Genomic DNA, 17,215 nt, shown 5'->3' with positions numbered 1-17,215 from the left:
TAAAAGTTGATGAATAAAAAAATTATTAAAATTTTAATAAAATGTAATAATTTAATATTTTATTAAAATATTTTAATCATGCCCACAAATTTTATAAAGTAAAATAAGATCTGATGTTATATTTATTTAAAGTACACAATCATAGGAGCAGTTTTCAATTCTGAAAATTCTTCCAACCAAACTTTTAATCTTTTGTAACCATACCAATGAAAATATTTTTTTAAAAAAACACATTAAAATTGAACATTGTCCCGCTTAAGGGTTCAAATACTGACTCACAATTGCTATAGTGTCTGATGGTTTACTTAAGATCAAAGGATAGTAACAAAGCATGCAAACCAGACAGAGTCTCAGATGTTTCCCAAAACTATTTGCTTTAAAATAGGAGAGTGCAAAAGAATAATCCAAAATCAGTCCACAGTTCCATGAGCAGGTTCAGAGTTGTCAGCCTGTCCAGAGGTCAGAGGCTGAATGTATCTTACATAAACAATATTCACAGGAACATCATTGAAGAGCCAGGTACCAGATAGTTGTTTCCAGCAAAGGAACGTAAGTCAGGACTGCCTCTCAAATCAGGCTGCAACCAGCTTCAATAATCACTTGAAGTTTCATAGAATTACTCTGCTGCCCTTTCTTCTTACCAGGTACAGGGTCTGGAAAGCATTATATCATCCTTATCTGACTGTTCCAGCTATCCAGGTGGTGATATTTTGATCAGCCTTGTGTGACTGTTGGTTGGTGTCAGCTGATATCCCACAGATTCAGCTGGAGCAGCTTCTTCAGATTCAGAATTGGATTCCTGAGCCTGAGTCATGACAAACATGGCAGAACAATTAAAAACAATTCAACTAGAGAGTATGGCAGTGAAAGAGTTCAGGGCATAATTGTTAGGAGAAAATTTTATGATGCTCCCCTGTTCTCCTGGTTTCCTAAGCACATGCTTATTTTGCTTAATGCTTAATCTAGGGCTGGGTGAGGAGTTGTGGAAGACAGAATATTGGCAAGCATGATGACACATAATGGCAACCATAATCACAGAATACCAGATTACTTAAGTATAAATTTTGATTAACCTTTTTCAAAGGATGGAATACAGTTGGAAACTTTGGCTCTTCTGTTGCTGACCTATAACTTTGGGCTGCTTAGCTAATGATCCGTAAGAACACTTCCAACTCCATATTTGAAAATATATTAGCCTCATTCAGGTCTGCCTATATTCATCAAACATAGTTTTGCCCTTTAAATGTTAGCATTCTAGGATGTATAACAAATATTTCTGAAGCAAAAGGGATTAAAAAAACAATTTCCAATATATAATTAATAATCACCAAGACAACAAAAATGGGAAAAACATATAGTGCCCTAGTAGCTTGAATGATTATAATAGTATCTAACATAATAAAAGACTCACCCTTTTGATCTTCAGTATCACTGCAAGGATTGTAGGAGACAAAGAACAGAATGGCTGAATGCATTGCCTTTTATTTTTTTGTTATTGATTGCATAAACAACTGTTTTCCAAAATTTCCAAGAAATATTAATAAATCTCCATTTCCCCATACATTTTCAAACAGCACATCAGTTCCACAAAGACTTATTTGGATATGAACATCAAAGGCCTGTTTAGATTCCTTTCTTTCGCTCCAATATTACCGTACCTTGTCAATGGATGAACATTTCTTGGCTTACTCAAGTGTCATTTCATTTGTTCCTTCTTTAGTCTCTTGTATACCTTAACTACAGCTTCTTATTGAAGAATTCTGGGAAGAATGTGAATTAAGTTATGGGACTATGCTTCAATGTCCAAAATAATCTCTTATTTAATAAGTAAATTTGATGTAGAATTCAAGTCTAGTTGGAAACCAGTCTTGGATTATACTTTATGCTGTGTATTTGAACCACATTTTAAACCTGAGGTTTTTCTAGGTTTATCATTTACACTTCAATTTTATAAATTGGATTAGTACTGTGTTGATTTAATTTTAGTTTGAAGGTAAACTGCAACTTTTGGACTTTTCTTTAATAAGTAATATACTGTAGCATGTCACATCTATATAAATAGCAAAGAATATATTGAGAATGTGTAACCTCCATGACATTTTAGACTCATGTTTAGTTATAGAGGAGGAGGAATAGTACTAGTTTAGGAAAAGGAAAGGAATACTCAAATATAAAAGTCTTATTTTAACACTTTTAATTTATAAAGTGGATAAATCATATAATCAGCAGCAATATCTACTTTTAAAACTGAGGAAATGAATACAATGCATCTCCAGCAAAGGAAAGAATAGAATAGATTTAGGTCAAGTATTAAGTTGGCAGATACATTTAAAGAAAGGGCTGAATAAAGTGGAATCACTAGCTGACCTCATTGTCCATTAAATGCGTGCTTATTAAGAATTGGTTGCCTTGTTCCTTATTATATTCAAGTCAGATAATACAAGACAGGCATTTTAAATCTGTAGCAGAAAATATATTTTTTTTAAAAAAAAGACTCCTGTAGTGGCATAAAAACATGTTTTTTGTCTTTAAACCTTATGGAATTTTTCAGTTTTAGTGTCCCTATCCACTGATCATCCTTTCCATTGATTCAGGTAGATAACATATATTAAATGTATTTTATTTATGCTGACCAGCATACCATTAACTGATAACTTAGATGCTTTTTTTCCACTTAACTCTCATAGAAATTGCTTGCTCAACTACAGCCCAATAAGGCAGAAGGGAATTCAGAAATATTTGCATCTCTTCCTTTAATGCTTTTGATTCTAAGTCTTATCAGCATAGGTCAGGGGTCTGCAACCTTGACAACTTTAAGACTTGTAGACTTCAGCTCAGCTATGCTGGCTGAGGAATTCTGGGAACTGAAGTCCACAAGTTGTCAAGGTTGCAGACCCCTGGTATAGATTATAGTGCCCAGTGGCAATGTCAGGAGAGAAACGAATTCAATTTAGTCCTTTCTTGTTGGCCAAGACACAAGAAACACACAAAAAACCCCACAAAACCAACTTCTTCTCATAATCATTTTGGTTTAATCAGCCAGAGATGATCTGTCATTTGGAAGAGAATGGCATGAGGTATATTGTTGACTCTTGCAGTAGATTAATTTTTTCCACCAAGTTCAAGAACTCCAAGAAGGATAGAAAGCCACTTTATTCCTTTAAGGTGGGTATGTCCAAACTTAAGTAATAACTTTAAGACTTGTGGGCTTCAACTCCCAGAATTCCTCAGCCACCTATGCTTTAATGGTTAATGAGGTCAAGAGTTTCTAATGGAAAGTGAAGTAGGTGGGAAGAATGAGTCAAAGACATATTCTATTATTCAAATTTGGACTGTTGACTTTGAAAAGAAGAGAATTACAACAATCTTATTGCCTTTTAAATATTTGCATCAACCTTTCTGAAAGAAACTTTAAACCATTACCATTTGCAGTTTTACTTTCAAAGAGCACAACATACAATTCCACCCTATCCCCCTATTTAGTCTTTTTTGTTTAGTTTTCACTACTGTCTTGGTACAATTCTTAGAAAAGACTGAAAACACATTAAAAAGCACTTTAAGCTTCCATACTGTGTGTTAATATAGATAAATGATTTTGGAACAATAGCAGAGTTTTAAGAGCATTATTATATGCTAATGGGTATGCTAATGTACATTTAGAAAATAAGTGTTTTTTGAATTGTTAGCACTGAACAATGTTGTGCCTAATCACCATGTTGTAATTTTTTTTTTTAAAAAAAAGTCAGAATCCCCCTATTCCCAATCACTGTCTACCTGGAAAGTAGTATTAGAAACAGCACAATTTTATCAGTTGCAGCTCAACATTAAATACTACTAGAAATGAATTTAATAACAAAAGCCACGTTGTTTTTGAAGAATTAGATTATATTACCTATAATCAAGAAGAAAAAGACAATCACAACAAAGAATGTTCTGGATAAATATATTTACTTTGTAAAATGCAAAAGTAGGAAAACAAACAAGTTGTTTAAAGAATCTGAATTAGAATGTAGAAAGAAGAGGGAAAAGGGGGAAATTTGTTGGATTTGAAGTTCAACAACTGATCAGGCCTGAAGGATATATCAACATGAATAATAAAATGAACAATCAGTACTGAAAGATATACACAAAAAGGTAATTTTATTGAAAAAAACATACACATGGAATTTCCATAGCATAGATGGTAGATACGAGGTAATGCTACTTGACAAGATCAGTCTGTCATATCCCCTCTGAAGTTTATGGATTATCAGGAAAACCTACCTTCATAGCAGAAACTGTCAAATATATTTTAGCTCTAATTTCTGTTATAACCAAACCTTGAAAACTTATTTCAAAATATTTAGAATATACCACTAGTCATCATAAAAGCATATACAGATAGTCTTGACCTATGACCAATTTTGATCATAAGTCAGAGGTTGCAACCTAACCACGTGACTAGATTTTTGTAAAGTCACTGTGGTTGTTAAAAGAAATCACATGGTCATTAAGTGAATCCAGCATAACCAATGTATGGTTTTTTTTTTCATTTTATCAGAAAATAGCAAAAACAAAAGTTTCATATCATGGTCACATGATCACAGAAGTTTGCAACCAGTTATAAATGTAATTTGGTTGCCCTGTGCCCAAAATCCAATCACATCACTGTAGGAAGTGAGAGTAATTGTAATTTTGAGGACTAGCTTTGAAAATTCTGGTATTACTCCACATAGTTATTAAACAATTGGCTGTAAATTGTGGGCTACCTGTAGCAAACAGCTGGTGCTCTTATATAAAGTTGAAAAATTCATCCATGAGGGACTTGTGCATCCAGCCAATGAAAGATGCTTTATTGCCAAATGAAGGTAAATTTGCAGAGTATCACATAGCCCAGAAATAAAGGCTTTTCTTGTCTTTAGAATAACTCTTTCTGAAAAGACCTATTAATAGCTAATGCTGTTCTGATTGTGCGGAGAACAAATAGGGAGATTTATAGCCCAAAGAGTAACCTGAGGGACAGATTTTATACTATTTCACAGGGCCTATATAGTCACTGCACTGGTGTCTGAGGGCTGATTTGTTCTTTTTAACTCTCCTGATCAATTTTAATGGGTCTCATTCCAAATGCTATCTTCGTATGGTGGAGACCGCAGGATTCATTTCCTACTACGTAGTAATGTCAAGGGATTATAATGCAGAAATCCACACCATCTTATTCTTGAAAAAAGAAATGCTACCAGGAGTGGGCCTTTCATATGACAACATACTTCCTTTGCATATTATTGAACAAAAACAGTAATGAATGGTGTTGCAGCACTACCATCCCGGTTACCCAAGAACATGCCGTGTTCTACTCAACCATCAGAACTATGAGTTATTTATTTATATGTTAGGTTTATATCTCATCTTTTACCCGATGTTGGAATATAACTTGAGAAGATTGAAGAACAAATATTCCTTGTTGCAAGATGTGAGAACAAGGAGTTACTGCCGTAATTGGTGTTATTTGCAAAAGGCAATTGGACTTTCTTGGGTTTTTTTTCCTTTGAAAACATTTTGCTCCTCATCCAAGAAGCTTCTTCAGTTCAGGAGAATATTGACTTATGGAAAAAGCATGACCGGGATGACTGAGAATCTCCATAGATACTGTTGTAATTGCATTTCAAGGATACTTGTAATAATGCATGGGGTAGAGAAAAGTAACAGATATATAAACCCAATAAAGAACAGCCCTGAATTTTTGCCGGTGAATATTTTAAAGGGCAAAAGAACTTCTGGTGCACAGTTATGATGTTTAATTTCTTCCTTCCATTCTTCTTCTTGCTTGTGACATGTGGATGAAACCAACAAATGTATTAATAATCAGTGAGAATTGATATATGTAGCATTAGCACTGAGGATAAATAATTGTACATTTTAGGTTGTGTAAAGTTTTCCAACGAAGAGTATCCAACTAATACTCTTATCTCTTCAGGGTTTGCAATGCCATATTTATGCCATTGGTTCTTTTTGTCTGCTAGATGCATAACTTGGCTGATGCCAAGTGAACATATGCATATTATATTGAAAAATAAAAGAAAACAAAAACTAATGGGCAACTTTTCTTTGGTTTATATTTTCATATGACCAAGAGTAATCTCACAAACTAATACACAACCTGTAATTTAATTATCCTTTACTTTTCACCTGTCAACTGCTGTGATGTACACTGGAAGAAACAAAATACAAAAGACCTTAGAATATTTGTTAAAAAAGTAAATATTAAAAGAGTTTATATGCAGAACATATACAAATTTTGTGAGCACTTTAAAAATGCATGCTGACTGAAAAATGAGATAGAACATAACACAGAAATATGATAAGTGTGAAAGTCTAATTTGTCCTTCCCTTGAAACAAAAATTAATATGAAATTCATAAGAACACCACCAAGAACCATTTGTGAAGAATGGTCACTGTAGCACGTAACAAACAGACATCTATCACAAAAGGATTTACATCAGCCTGATTAGTCGCACAGTCAAAATTTACTTTTAAATTGGATTTTGCTATAATTAATATTTAAGCTAAGCCAACAAATTTGGATAATATCACTGCAATAAAAATAATTGTTTTTAGTTTTATTAATTTCCCATTTCTTAAATACAATGGTCTTTATGAAACTGGTAATAGCAAACTCAGGCAGTTGGATGATTATAGCAAAACAAAATTAAAACTGCTGCTGCAAAACAACAGCATGCTTAGACAAAACTTGAACTACTTTGAAATATCAAACATTATAACCATTCTCCTTTTTCCAAGCAATAGCAATAGCACTTAACTTATATTCACAGTGATTTACAGCCCTCTCTAAGTGGTTTACAGTCAGCATAAGGCCCCCAACAATCTGGGCCCACTTTTTACTGACCCCAGAAGGATGGAAGGCTGAATCAACCTTGAGCTGGTGACAATTGAACTGTTGGCAGTTTGCAGAATTAGCCTGCAATACAGCATTCTAACCACAGCACCACCACGGCTCAACTAAACCAGGTCATGATCATCAGGCTAATGGAGACTTTAATGCTCTTTCAAAACTACAGGCAAAGGGGGAGTCAGTTCTGACAGATAGCTAAACCGCTGCTTGTATAGACATTGTTGCATGTGGAATTGCAATGGCCAGACTGCAAGTTTAGCCTTTTCAATCCACTTCTACTCTGGCTGTGCAAACTGAAGGGGAGAGTAAATTGTAACATTGTAAATTGTCTGTACCAACAATTCTCTATTGCAAGTTAGTATGGTTCTACTTACAGCCAAGGCTGGAAGCTAGGCGCCAAACCAGGACAATTTTCGTTAAACCAAAAGGTATGGTAACAGGGTTCTTAGTAGCTTCCAGAAGTCATAGAAAGTTCCATGGAAATGAGAAGTAAAAACCTCAGGAGATGGATGCAGAAAAACTGATCTGTGTGAGACATCATCCCACAGAACCACATGGCTGGCTGCTTTAATATTATCCTAACTGATAACAAAGATTATGGTGGAGGCCCTTCTTATATTTACAGATGGTTCATCTATTTATGTAGTTTTAAGCAATGATCAGCTACTAGTTAATTATAGAAGGCTTTTGTTTATATAAAGGTATTTTTTAATCTGAGATACTGTTGGCATGTAAATGCATCATAATGAAAACATGTTTGCACCGGTTACATATTTTTTTTCCAAATAAAGCCAAAGTTTTTGTAAACAATTCTGATACCATTGGGTTTAAACATTCATTGTCAAGTTAGCCCTCACCACAAAAAGTGCACAAACATGCATGAGCATGGATGAAACTACTTACCATACTTAAACATCTTCATTTAAATTCTTTATTAGGCTATCCTGCAGTCCAGAAGACAAGAGACTTTCTCTTTCTTTAATTGATTAAAGGATAATGCATCTGGCGTCTTTTCTCTCAAAGTCTTCTTGTTGCTTTGACTTTGCAGTATTCTGAATGATTAAAAATTTCCTCTGGTTTTTGAGAAGCCAGAGCAAATTAGAGGAGCATCGATGAAATGAGTTTGATGTTTGTTCTTTTTACAATGAGAGCTTAGCTTATTGAATCAAACTCAAGGAAACTTCTCTTCACATTGTAGTCATCTTTCATGACACGACATAGCATCAAAGACTTGTAATAAGTGAGGCCATACATTTTAAACACTTAATAGTGATCATCACAGCCCACCAGAAAGATAAAGTGCACTTTTGTATTATTCCAAGATTTCCAATAACTCCTTAACTCCCCACTTCACCGATCTATGCATTGTTCAATTTAAATGCAAGGGAACTGACTATTTAAAAGAGGGGTTTCTTTGCAGTAGAAGCTTCAAAATCTAAGTCAATGTTACTGCTAATAAGATTTGCATAAATACACAAAAATATAAAACAATCTGTTCTTTCCTCATGCAGCGTAACTGCTACTCTATACTGGAAGCATAATCACATGTCACAGACTTTAAGAGTAGTGCCAATGAATTTCATGAGATTTGTTTGTGAATATATATTTTTAAAGTTATTTTGAATGCCTTCTGTTCTTTTAAGCCAGTGAGGGAAACACTTTTTACTCAACTGCTTCATTTATAAAAGTAGTTACTCCAAAGTACACATTAAAATATATGCTATTCGAGGTAATAGAAATTTACTTTAAAAAATTACAAATATTAAATAATTGCAATTAATCTATAATAACTTTCAACACTGGACTACATTTAGCAATTTACAATATTTGATAATTTATCATCAGTTTTAATTTGAATCTGAGAGCTGTCACCCATTGGTGTGCACCTTTCAAAAACCACAATGATTCTGAGATTTCAACATCTGTGAACTTCAGTTTTTAAACTTTCAATATTTCAGATAATATGTCACACTGATAAAGTGAATAAAGAGCTTCTTATGCAACATTTGGAATGGTTAAATAAAAGTTCTACCAAAATTGTTATTCAACACTGAGACAGAAATGTTCACCAAATGGCATGTGAATTCTGTAATTCATAAGGAAAGGTATTGACAACACACATTATTCCTAACGTAATCTATCAGAAAAGTACAGATAGTACAGAAATAACACAAAAACAAAGATACTACAGAAATCTCATCTTACTTGGGGTTTTTTGGGAGAAATTAAAGATAAGTTCAGTATTTATTTGTACCTGCTTCATTCCTTTCTAGATCAGGGCTCTTCAAACTTGGCAACTTTAAGACTTGTGGACTTCAGTATGCTGACTGAGGAATTCTGGGAGTTGAAGTCCACAAGTCTTAAAGTTGCCAAGTTTGGAGATCCCTTTCTAGATGACTTTCAGAATTTCAGATACTAAAAATGATTCATCATTGTACACTTAAGATGTGACCCAGCAAATGTACTATAAATCCATTATGAATCCTTACCTAAATGCTAGAGTAAATAAAAGACTACTGCAAAACTCAGTTTAAGAAATTATTATACATTGTTTTATGTATCATTATAGAAAAAACTTACAATTAGCAAGCATATGACACAAAGAAATGAATTGGAATAGCAGTAAGTATGAATGCATGCTTTTTACAATGAATCTCAAACTTTTTTTTTGCCGAATCAAATATTCAGCAACATACATGCAGATCAATTTCTCAGTGTGACCTTCTGCCACATTATTAGATACGTTTTCAACTGATATTTCTGTTGAAGTGGTTATGGAATTCATAAATACCTGATTTAATCATTTGTTCCTGAAAGTGGATAACTTTTCTTTGTAATCAAATAATAAAATAAATAATATAAAAGAAAAATATGATTACAATAATAAATATAGTAATAAGGGTCTTATTGCCATTCATTAATTTTGCTTCTTATTGACTGATGGTATTTTTTTTCATGAAACCGGAGTAGTTCATTGGAGTCCAGAACATCTCTAGCTTGTAGTTCCAGAGCTGATACTTTCATAAGTCACTGTTGTCTATTCAAAATCACCCCGGAATGCACTATTCTCAAGCAGTCTACATAATGAAAACAATACACATGTAACAGGTTCAATGGAAAGAATCTTGTTTCACACAATATGTAAAATACTGTACCATAAGAAAGATATTACATTGATAAGACACCATGAATTCAACCGTGAAAAGAAATGTGATTTATTTGGAAACTGGTTCTCTGCTGGAAATTGCTCATATAGGTCTGCTTTTGTACTTTAGACCCAAAACTCCATCCATCCATCAATCCATCAACTGATAGGGATTTAATGATATACCTAGAGAAGATGGAGCAAGTGTTTTTGTCCATTGGAAGGGTTAGGATTTTTTTAAGGGTTGCAGCAAGAAAACTACTTGTGATTGGCAACCTGAGGGCAAAAAGACATGTGAAGCCATGTCACATATAGAATATCAGTTCTGGTGATTAGAATTTGGATAAAATAACACTTATGAGCACAATAATTTAGAGAAAGGGATGAACAGCTGACCACTGAGCAGACTCATTGGCCAAGGGCAAGAAGAATTTTTTTAATAGGTGTATGTTTGTGTTTGTATCTATATATGTCTACAGACATACACACATAAATTCACATGTAAAAATAGAGCATATACAGTAGATGCAGACAAACTAATATAAATGTATAAAAGAAAGCTATAGCTTTAGCTACCACTATTAATCAGTTTTCAAATAAAATATATTTCAAATAAAAATAAATTAAACACAAATAAACTTAAATCCTCAGCCAAGCTTTAAAAAATAATGGAAAGGTCTTTTCACAATGATCAGGAGCACTACAATTAAACATTTTTCATTTTGGCATGTATGAAACAATGGCTTTCACACCTTCCTTCCTCCAAATATGCCTCTAGGTGTATCTTACTGTTCAGCGATAACCACAATGTGAAACTTCACTTAATACACATAAGTTTGAAAATGCCTACATATTCTACATATGCTACCTCTGAAGTGTACGCTGATCTCCTAGATTTATTTTCAATAGGGGGAACTAAATATATAGAATTCCCCTGAAAACTTAAAATAATGGATTTTGTGGCATTTCAGGTATGGTTTTGAGCAGAAAGTCAATATGCTAATTGTGGAAAAATTAAAGGACAAAAATATAAACCCTTTTTGAACCTTTCAAGAAAATATATTTCTTGCTAGCAAAATAAAACAGCAAGATTGTATAAATGAAACGAGTTACATTTTCACATGGAAAATGCTTCCTAAGTCATTCCCTGATATCATAAGTACTTGCTGAAAACACAGTACAATGCTTTCATATCATAATCTGGCAGTGCATTTAAGTGGTATTAATCAAACAGCCTGATTTCCACTTGTGTACAGCACAATGAGAAGTAGGATCAGTTCTACTTTGACATCAGGAATAAGACATTGGATGGTTTTCCTGATGGGTCTCAGAAATTAATTTTCTGCACTTCCTTTGTGGTTTATTACCCAAGTCAGACATTTAGTTACAGATTCTTGTTTCCTTCATCTTTTCAACAGCCACGAATCATGTGAAACCTGAACTCCTGGGGTCACAGGCATCCTCCAAAACCTTGGGTATGAACCAAAAATGCCACCAACTTGTGCTTTGCAAAGTGTCATAGGGCAAAATTATTACATTTATAGGGACAAAGAATTTATTAAATCTATTATATTAATTTATTTTAATTAGATGTAATGCCTCCTTAAGTAACACCAGCTGCCTGCAATTAGTGCAGGTTCGAGTCCCACCAGGCTCAAGGTTGACTCAGCCTTCCATCCTTCCGAGGTAGGTAAAATGAGGACCCAGATTGTTGGGGGCAATTAAGCTGACTTTGTAATAATGGCGCTTGGGGGGGGCGAAAGCCCTAATAAGCAGGCATATACATAGAATGAAGGCTACTGCTAAGCTTGTAAGCCGCCCTGAGTCTTTGGAGAAGGGCGGGATATAAATGGAATTTATATGTGTTTTTTGCCTAAAGATCTTGGACTATAGCCAAATGTGGTTGTATATTGTTGGGTGAGTACATAATGCATCAGTAAGTGCCACTCATAATACTCAAAATAAATACCTAACAAGGATATCATGGAGAATGGAAAAATGAAAAAGAGTTCAAGGATTTCAATAAGAAACAAGTTCAAACTCCTACTTCATGAAGATGGCCAATAGGCTTTAAGTAAAACCAGCTTCAGTGTATTGTGAGGATCAATAAGAAATCATCTGCACATTAATTCAACTTTCTCAAAATAAGCATGCCATCAATTATGACAATAGTTAGTTCTAAAAGATAGGTTCTCTATTTTCCTATAATGTGTATCAGGATGGAAGTTATTACCTTTCGAAACATTTTAAACCCTGGATTTTAAAAGAGTAACAATCAAAGTGAATGGTCACGCCAAACCTTAAAAATCAAACTTAAAATTCTGAATAGTATTTTGCAGGATGTTATAATGGAATTGAGGAAAGTGACTGAATAAGTTATATGTGTTATTGAAATTACAGCAAACCCTTTTAAATTCTTTGTACATTCAGGGATTAGCCACATTTTTCAAACAAGCCAAAACACACAACCACAAAAAAACAAATTATAAAAAGATCTCAGATTTTTTTCCCCCAAGAAAATAAATGGAATGCAGGAATGATGAATTGGGAACAATATATTAGTTCACTTACCTTCACTTGTCTTTTACACCCTAGTTGTGTTGTACTCAGATTCATGTTTGTTTAGAGACCCAATGAGGCAGAACCTGGAATGTTATGGCTATTTCATTCAACATAATAATGTTTGCATAGGAAAAAAAAGAAATACATGCATATACATTCTTTACTGAAGCACATTTAAAGATTCAGGTCAAATTAATTTAAGATATCTAAAACTGGTAGGCTGGTAGGCAATAAAAATGCTCTTATTAAATTTATCAACCCTCTAAAATTAGTCCATTAAAATGGCTTAGTTAACAAAGTGCTCCGAGAATTTGGGATTGGGGTGTTTGCAGTGAGGAGGGATATATCAAGCAATGCGGACAAAATAATAATAATGGGGCTCCAATCACACAGCTGTATCCAGCAATTTAACTTGTTTTATTCCTCCTGTAGAGGAATGGATAGCTTTTATGTAGATTATGGAACACATGAACACAACAATATGGAGAATAATAAAATATATGTGTGTGAAGCCTAAACCTATCACAACTTTTCTGGCAATTTCCAAGTACATTGCATGTAAATATTTTCCAATTCATATTTACTCATAATCTTTTAAGCATTTTTATTAACAAGCATGCGGGGCGCATTTCACAGCAAAAGAGTCCCCATAATTTTCTTTGAAACAGTAATTCTGCCAGAGTTGATTTAGAAAGCTTCTGCTCTATGTTTTTTTTAAATAAGCAAATCTAAAAGAATATCAAGTTAAAGCATAAAAATTATTCCCTAGTCTAAATCACAAATAAACAAGACAAGTAATGATAGATCAACTACAAATATCACCATATTTCAAAATATTGTGTTTTGCTATATAAAAGAAACATGAAAGACGAGGGGATTTTCTGATTGATTTATCTCTCCCTACAATTTGGAAGGACAACATATTACATTCAAACTCTAAGAAAACAGCTCTGCATGCTGATTTTTCAAAGAAAACTGCCCTTAATTTAATCAAGTGTCTTTGGTGGGAAAGTCTATCCACTCTTTCATACATTTTTATATTTAATGAAATTAAAATAATAAGATACCATACCACTCCTGAAAATAGAATAGACAATTTTTGATGATAGAATAGTATTAGAAAAATAAAAAAAACAAGCAAACAAAAGAAAAAAATGAAATCAGACAGGCAATGGGATATTTGCAATTAGAATTTTCCATAATATATATGGTACCATAATGGTCTCCATGGCCTACTTTATGCCAAATAGCAGGTAAATATAAATAGAAAGAACCTATTTTCATCTGCCAAAAACTGCCAAGGAATACTGCCATGGATTGGACTAGAAGTTCTAGTAAATGCCTAAAAATATAAATGAGGACAATTTTGGATTCTTAGCAAGCGGAATCACTGTCTTGGGTATTTTCATGCAATGGTACCAAAAGGACCTTCTCCTCCACCACCCCTTTCCCATCAAACTCCTTCCTCCACCGTGCATAAATGCATCCTGGAAAAAGAAGAATGATAGCTCATGAACAATGATTGGACTGTAAACGGGTATGCATATTAGAAAAAATAAATAAATAGAAAATAGAGCTGAACCCAGTCTTCATGCAAAAGTCTTCCATCAAAAATCTATTGATACTGACCGCTGAACAGCTTTATCATGTCTGGAGAGCCTGTGACTTGTGGTTGGTACCTCTTCAATTTCATCTATCTCACACACATCTGCAGCATCTTGTGAGTAGCTATGCTTCATGACAAGGATGTTTCTTCTGTTCATAGGCTGGATAAGGGGCTTTGCAGGCTGGGGTTGAATTTCTGTCAAGATTGGTGTATCTCTTGTGCTAAGATTACTATGGCTGCCCTTAGTGCTAGATAATTGTGATCCACAGTGGTGGTCATGAATGCATTTCGAAGATGACCTACGGAGTTTATGATAATTCTCAAAGTCATCTGCAAGATCTGCAAGGTCCACTGAAGTCCCTGTCCCTCTGAGAGTACATAGCTCATAATGAGGAGGCTCAAAGACCTCTTGGAATACTGTTTGATCAAAGTCTGCTTTCTTCTGGACAAATCTTTTACGAGGCTGTTTGATCTGGACTATTACAGAGATGATGATAAGGAGGATCACAATGCAGGAAGTCACCCCAATGATTGTCCCACTGGTATTTGTAAGCTGGTCCCACAAGCTGGCTTTTGTCTTCTCTGTGAGATGGGAAGGGGAATAAAAAATAAAAGAGAAAATTAAAATCCACTTTTTTTTTAAATGACCATTTAGTTTTATGGACTGTTACCATGATGATTCTTTCTCAATCTTTCCAAACCTGTCCAGACGCGTTGCAATTGCAAGTTTCAATAGATTTCATGGCTATAGTCCTGGACACTTTGATAATTATGTCCCAATATATCTGAAGACTGATATAACAAAGAATACAAGAAACACAGAATTTTATGGCAGGATAGCATTTTGCTGATCAGAGACTGAATTCAATTCCAAGGATTTGCTCCAGCCTTAAAAACCTCAACTGTTCGGATATACAGTCATTCTATAGTCAGAAGTCATTTTCTGTGAATTATAATTTGCATTTGTGTAAAGAACAAATCAAGTATTTTAAAATACAAACAAAATAACAAAATTGGTGGTATAATGTCATTTTGTGCAATCTGATGAAACCTAAGCTTTTTTTTCTATTTAACCAAATCCTTGAAAGTGCAACGAGAGATTTTCCAAACTTCTCCATTATGGTGACATCCCCAAGACAGGATAGCTAACCTTTTATCATTAATTCCCTAAAATAATAATCTGGTTCTCAGACTGAAAATGTAATTATCTTTTCCTTAGTAGGCATTGGAATGTTCATTCCATTCTGCTCCAAAATAAAACAACTGCAGGTGGGATGAAGTTTCCCATTATATCTATAGACAAATCTTTTTTTAAAAAACTGGTCCTAGAATCTGAAAGTAGATCAAACAGGTTTGCATTGATATCTTAATGTACAGAGTTAAAAAGGAAGTATAACATCTTTGAACCTTGATTTTTCAATTTGAATTGAATCAAAGTTGGTCTAATGTTGATTTATGGAAAATTTTAACATAAAAGCTTCCCTATCACTGACATTCAATGTTACCCAACCATAATATTTTTTAAAGTATTGCTATTAGTTATCAATTATGTGTCTCAGGAGAAAAAGCAAAAATTATTATAAATATATTTTTAAGAAGAAATATGTACTTTATGTATATAGTGTACCTCTTTTAATAAGATTATTTCCAAGATTTATGAACACAAATCACCATCCAAGATACAAAAGGATAATATTCAAAGACTTCTTGTCACAGACTTATTCTAATAACATGAATTTTATTTACTATGTTCTACTAGCCATAATACTATGATTACTATACAGAAACTGAGTCCTAATACTGCCAAGATTTATTCTAAAAGACATTTTTGTCTATAAACTGACATCAGTTAGATCAAATTATTAGTTATTTTAAAATTATTAGTTATTTCCTACTTTTTTTAAGGCTAGCTAAGAGAGCTGAGTTGAGTCAAAGAGGAATGAGTGGTTCCCAGGCCAGAAATAATTCTTATGTGAATATACATAAAATAAATTACAGGTTGATGTCCTTGAGGATATAAAAATCATTTGCATGTTGAGCAATCAACTGTTGTCTTAATTTTTGTCTAAACCAGGGGATCGATCGTCTGTCTGTCTGTCTATCTATCTATCTATCTATCTATCTATCTATCTATCTATCTATCTATCTATCTATCTATCTATCATCTATCTATCTATCTATCTATCTATCTATCTATCTATCTATCTATCTATCTATTTTGTAAAGCTAAAGTATATGGAAGAGTTTTCAGCAAAGTCTAGCTGAGGAGCTGAAAGAAGCCATCATCTCAAATGGATATTTCTCAGAGAGAAAAAAACAGATTGCGCACCAGGAGTAAAGTCCAAAGGAGTGGTTGCCAATAGAAGGCAGATGTATTAACCTAAGAAACTATGAATTTATCACTGAGGATTTTGGGGCAATGTGTCATCGAGGAAAGTTTCAGTTTGGAGGAATAGAGAATCAGATTTCATGATGAAGATATAGCCAGCCCCTGAAAATGAGACTAAAACTTTCCCTACTCAAAGAAATCTGTACCTCCCAGTTCTATAGCCTCCATACACTCATGAAGCATTATGAAAATGGAACATTCACTATATGAGTATTGTCGATAATCTCTCACTACTTTGAGTTATAGCTTAGTTGGAAACTGAAGCATTCTTGCCTTTATTTTGAATGTACAAATGGCTGAAAGGAAGTTGATATCATTAGACTTAAAGTAGTCCTTCAAACTGAAACACTTTCCTTGATGACACAAGCTTACATGGAAGATGCATAAACAGCTGTATGTTCATAAAACTTATGTGGTTCATACAATATTGAACAGAGACACTGAAGGCATATGTTATATGCATATATGGCACATAGACACAAAGTTATGTAGCAGTTTTCTACTGTTTTGTACAAAAATACAAAAAGTTTTTAGAGGTGTTTTTTAGAGCTCAATAGAGTTAGCTCTACAGACTCCCTCCCCTCCACCCCCCCAAAAAACCTAGATAAAGCTAAAGGAAT

The 17,215-nt window shown here is 33.8% G+C and overlaps 1 protein-coding gene across 1 annotated transcript in view; it reads right to left on the bottom strand.

Annotated features, from left to right (window-relative positions):
* Positions 1–9,930: 9,930 nt before the first annotated feature.
* The window catches only part of LOC308665628 (neuropilin and tolloid-like protein 1), a gene marked incomplete at both ends in the record, with an annotated part of 104,124 nt that continues 96,839 nt past the window's right edge, over positions 9,931–17,215 (bottom strand). Inside the window, 2 exons of the mRNA XM_081323706.1 lie at positions 9,931–9,970; positions 14,230–14,788. Of these exons, the coding sequence (XP_081179832.1) occupies positions 9,931–9,970; positions 14,230–14,788 (599 nt within the window). The remainder of the gene's footprint in view (positions 9,971–14,229; positions 14,789–17,215) is intronic.

Source organism: Vipera berus (assembly GCF_964194415.1).
Source record: "Vipera berus genome assembly, chromosome: 3".
NCBI classification, from domain to species: Eukaryota; Metazoa; Chordata; class Lepidosauria; order Squamata; family Viperidae; genus Vipera; species Vipera berus.
The sequence above is the reverse complement of the archived record's forward strand: the minus strand, read 5'-3'. Positions and strand labels throughout refer to the sequence as shown.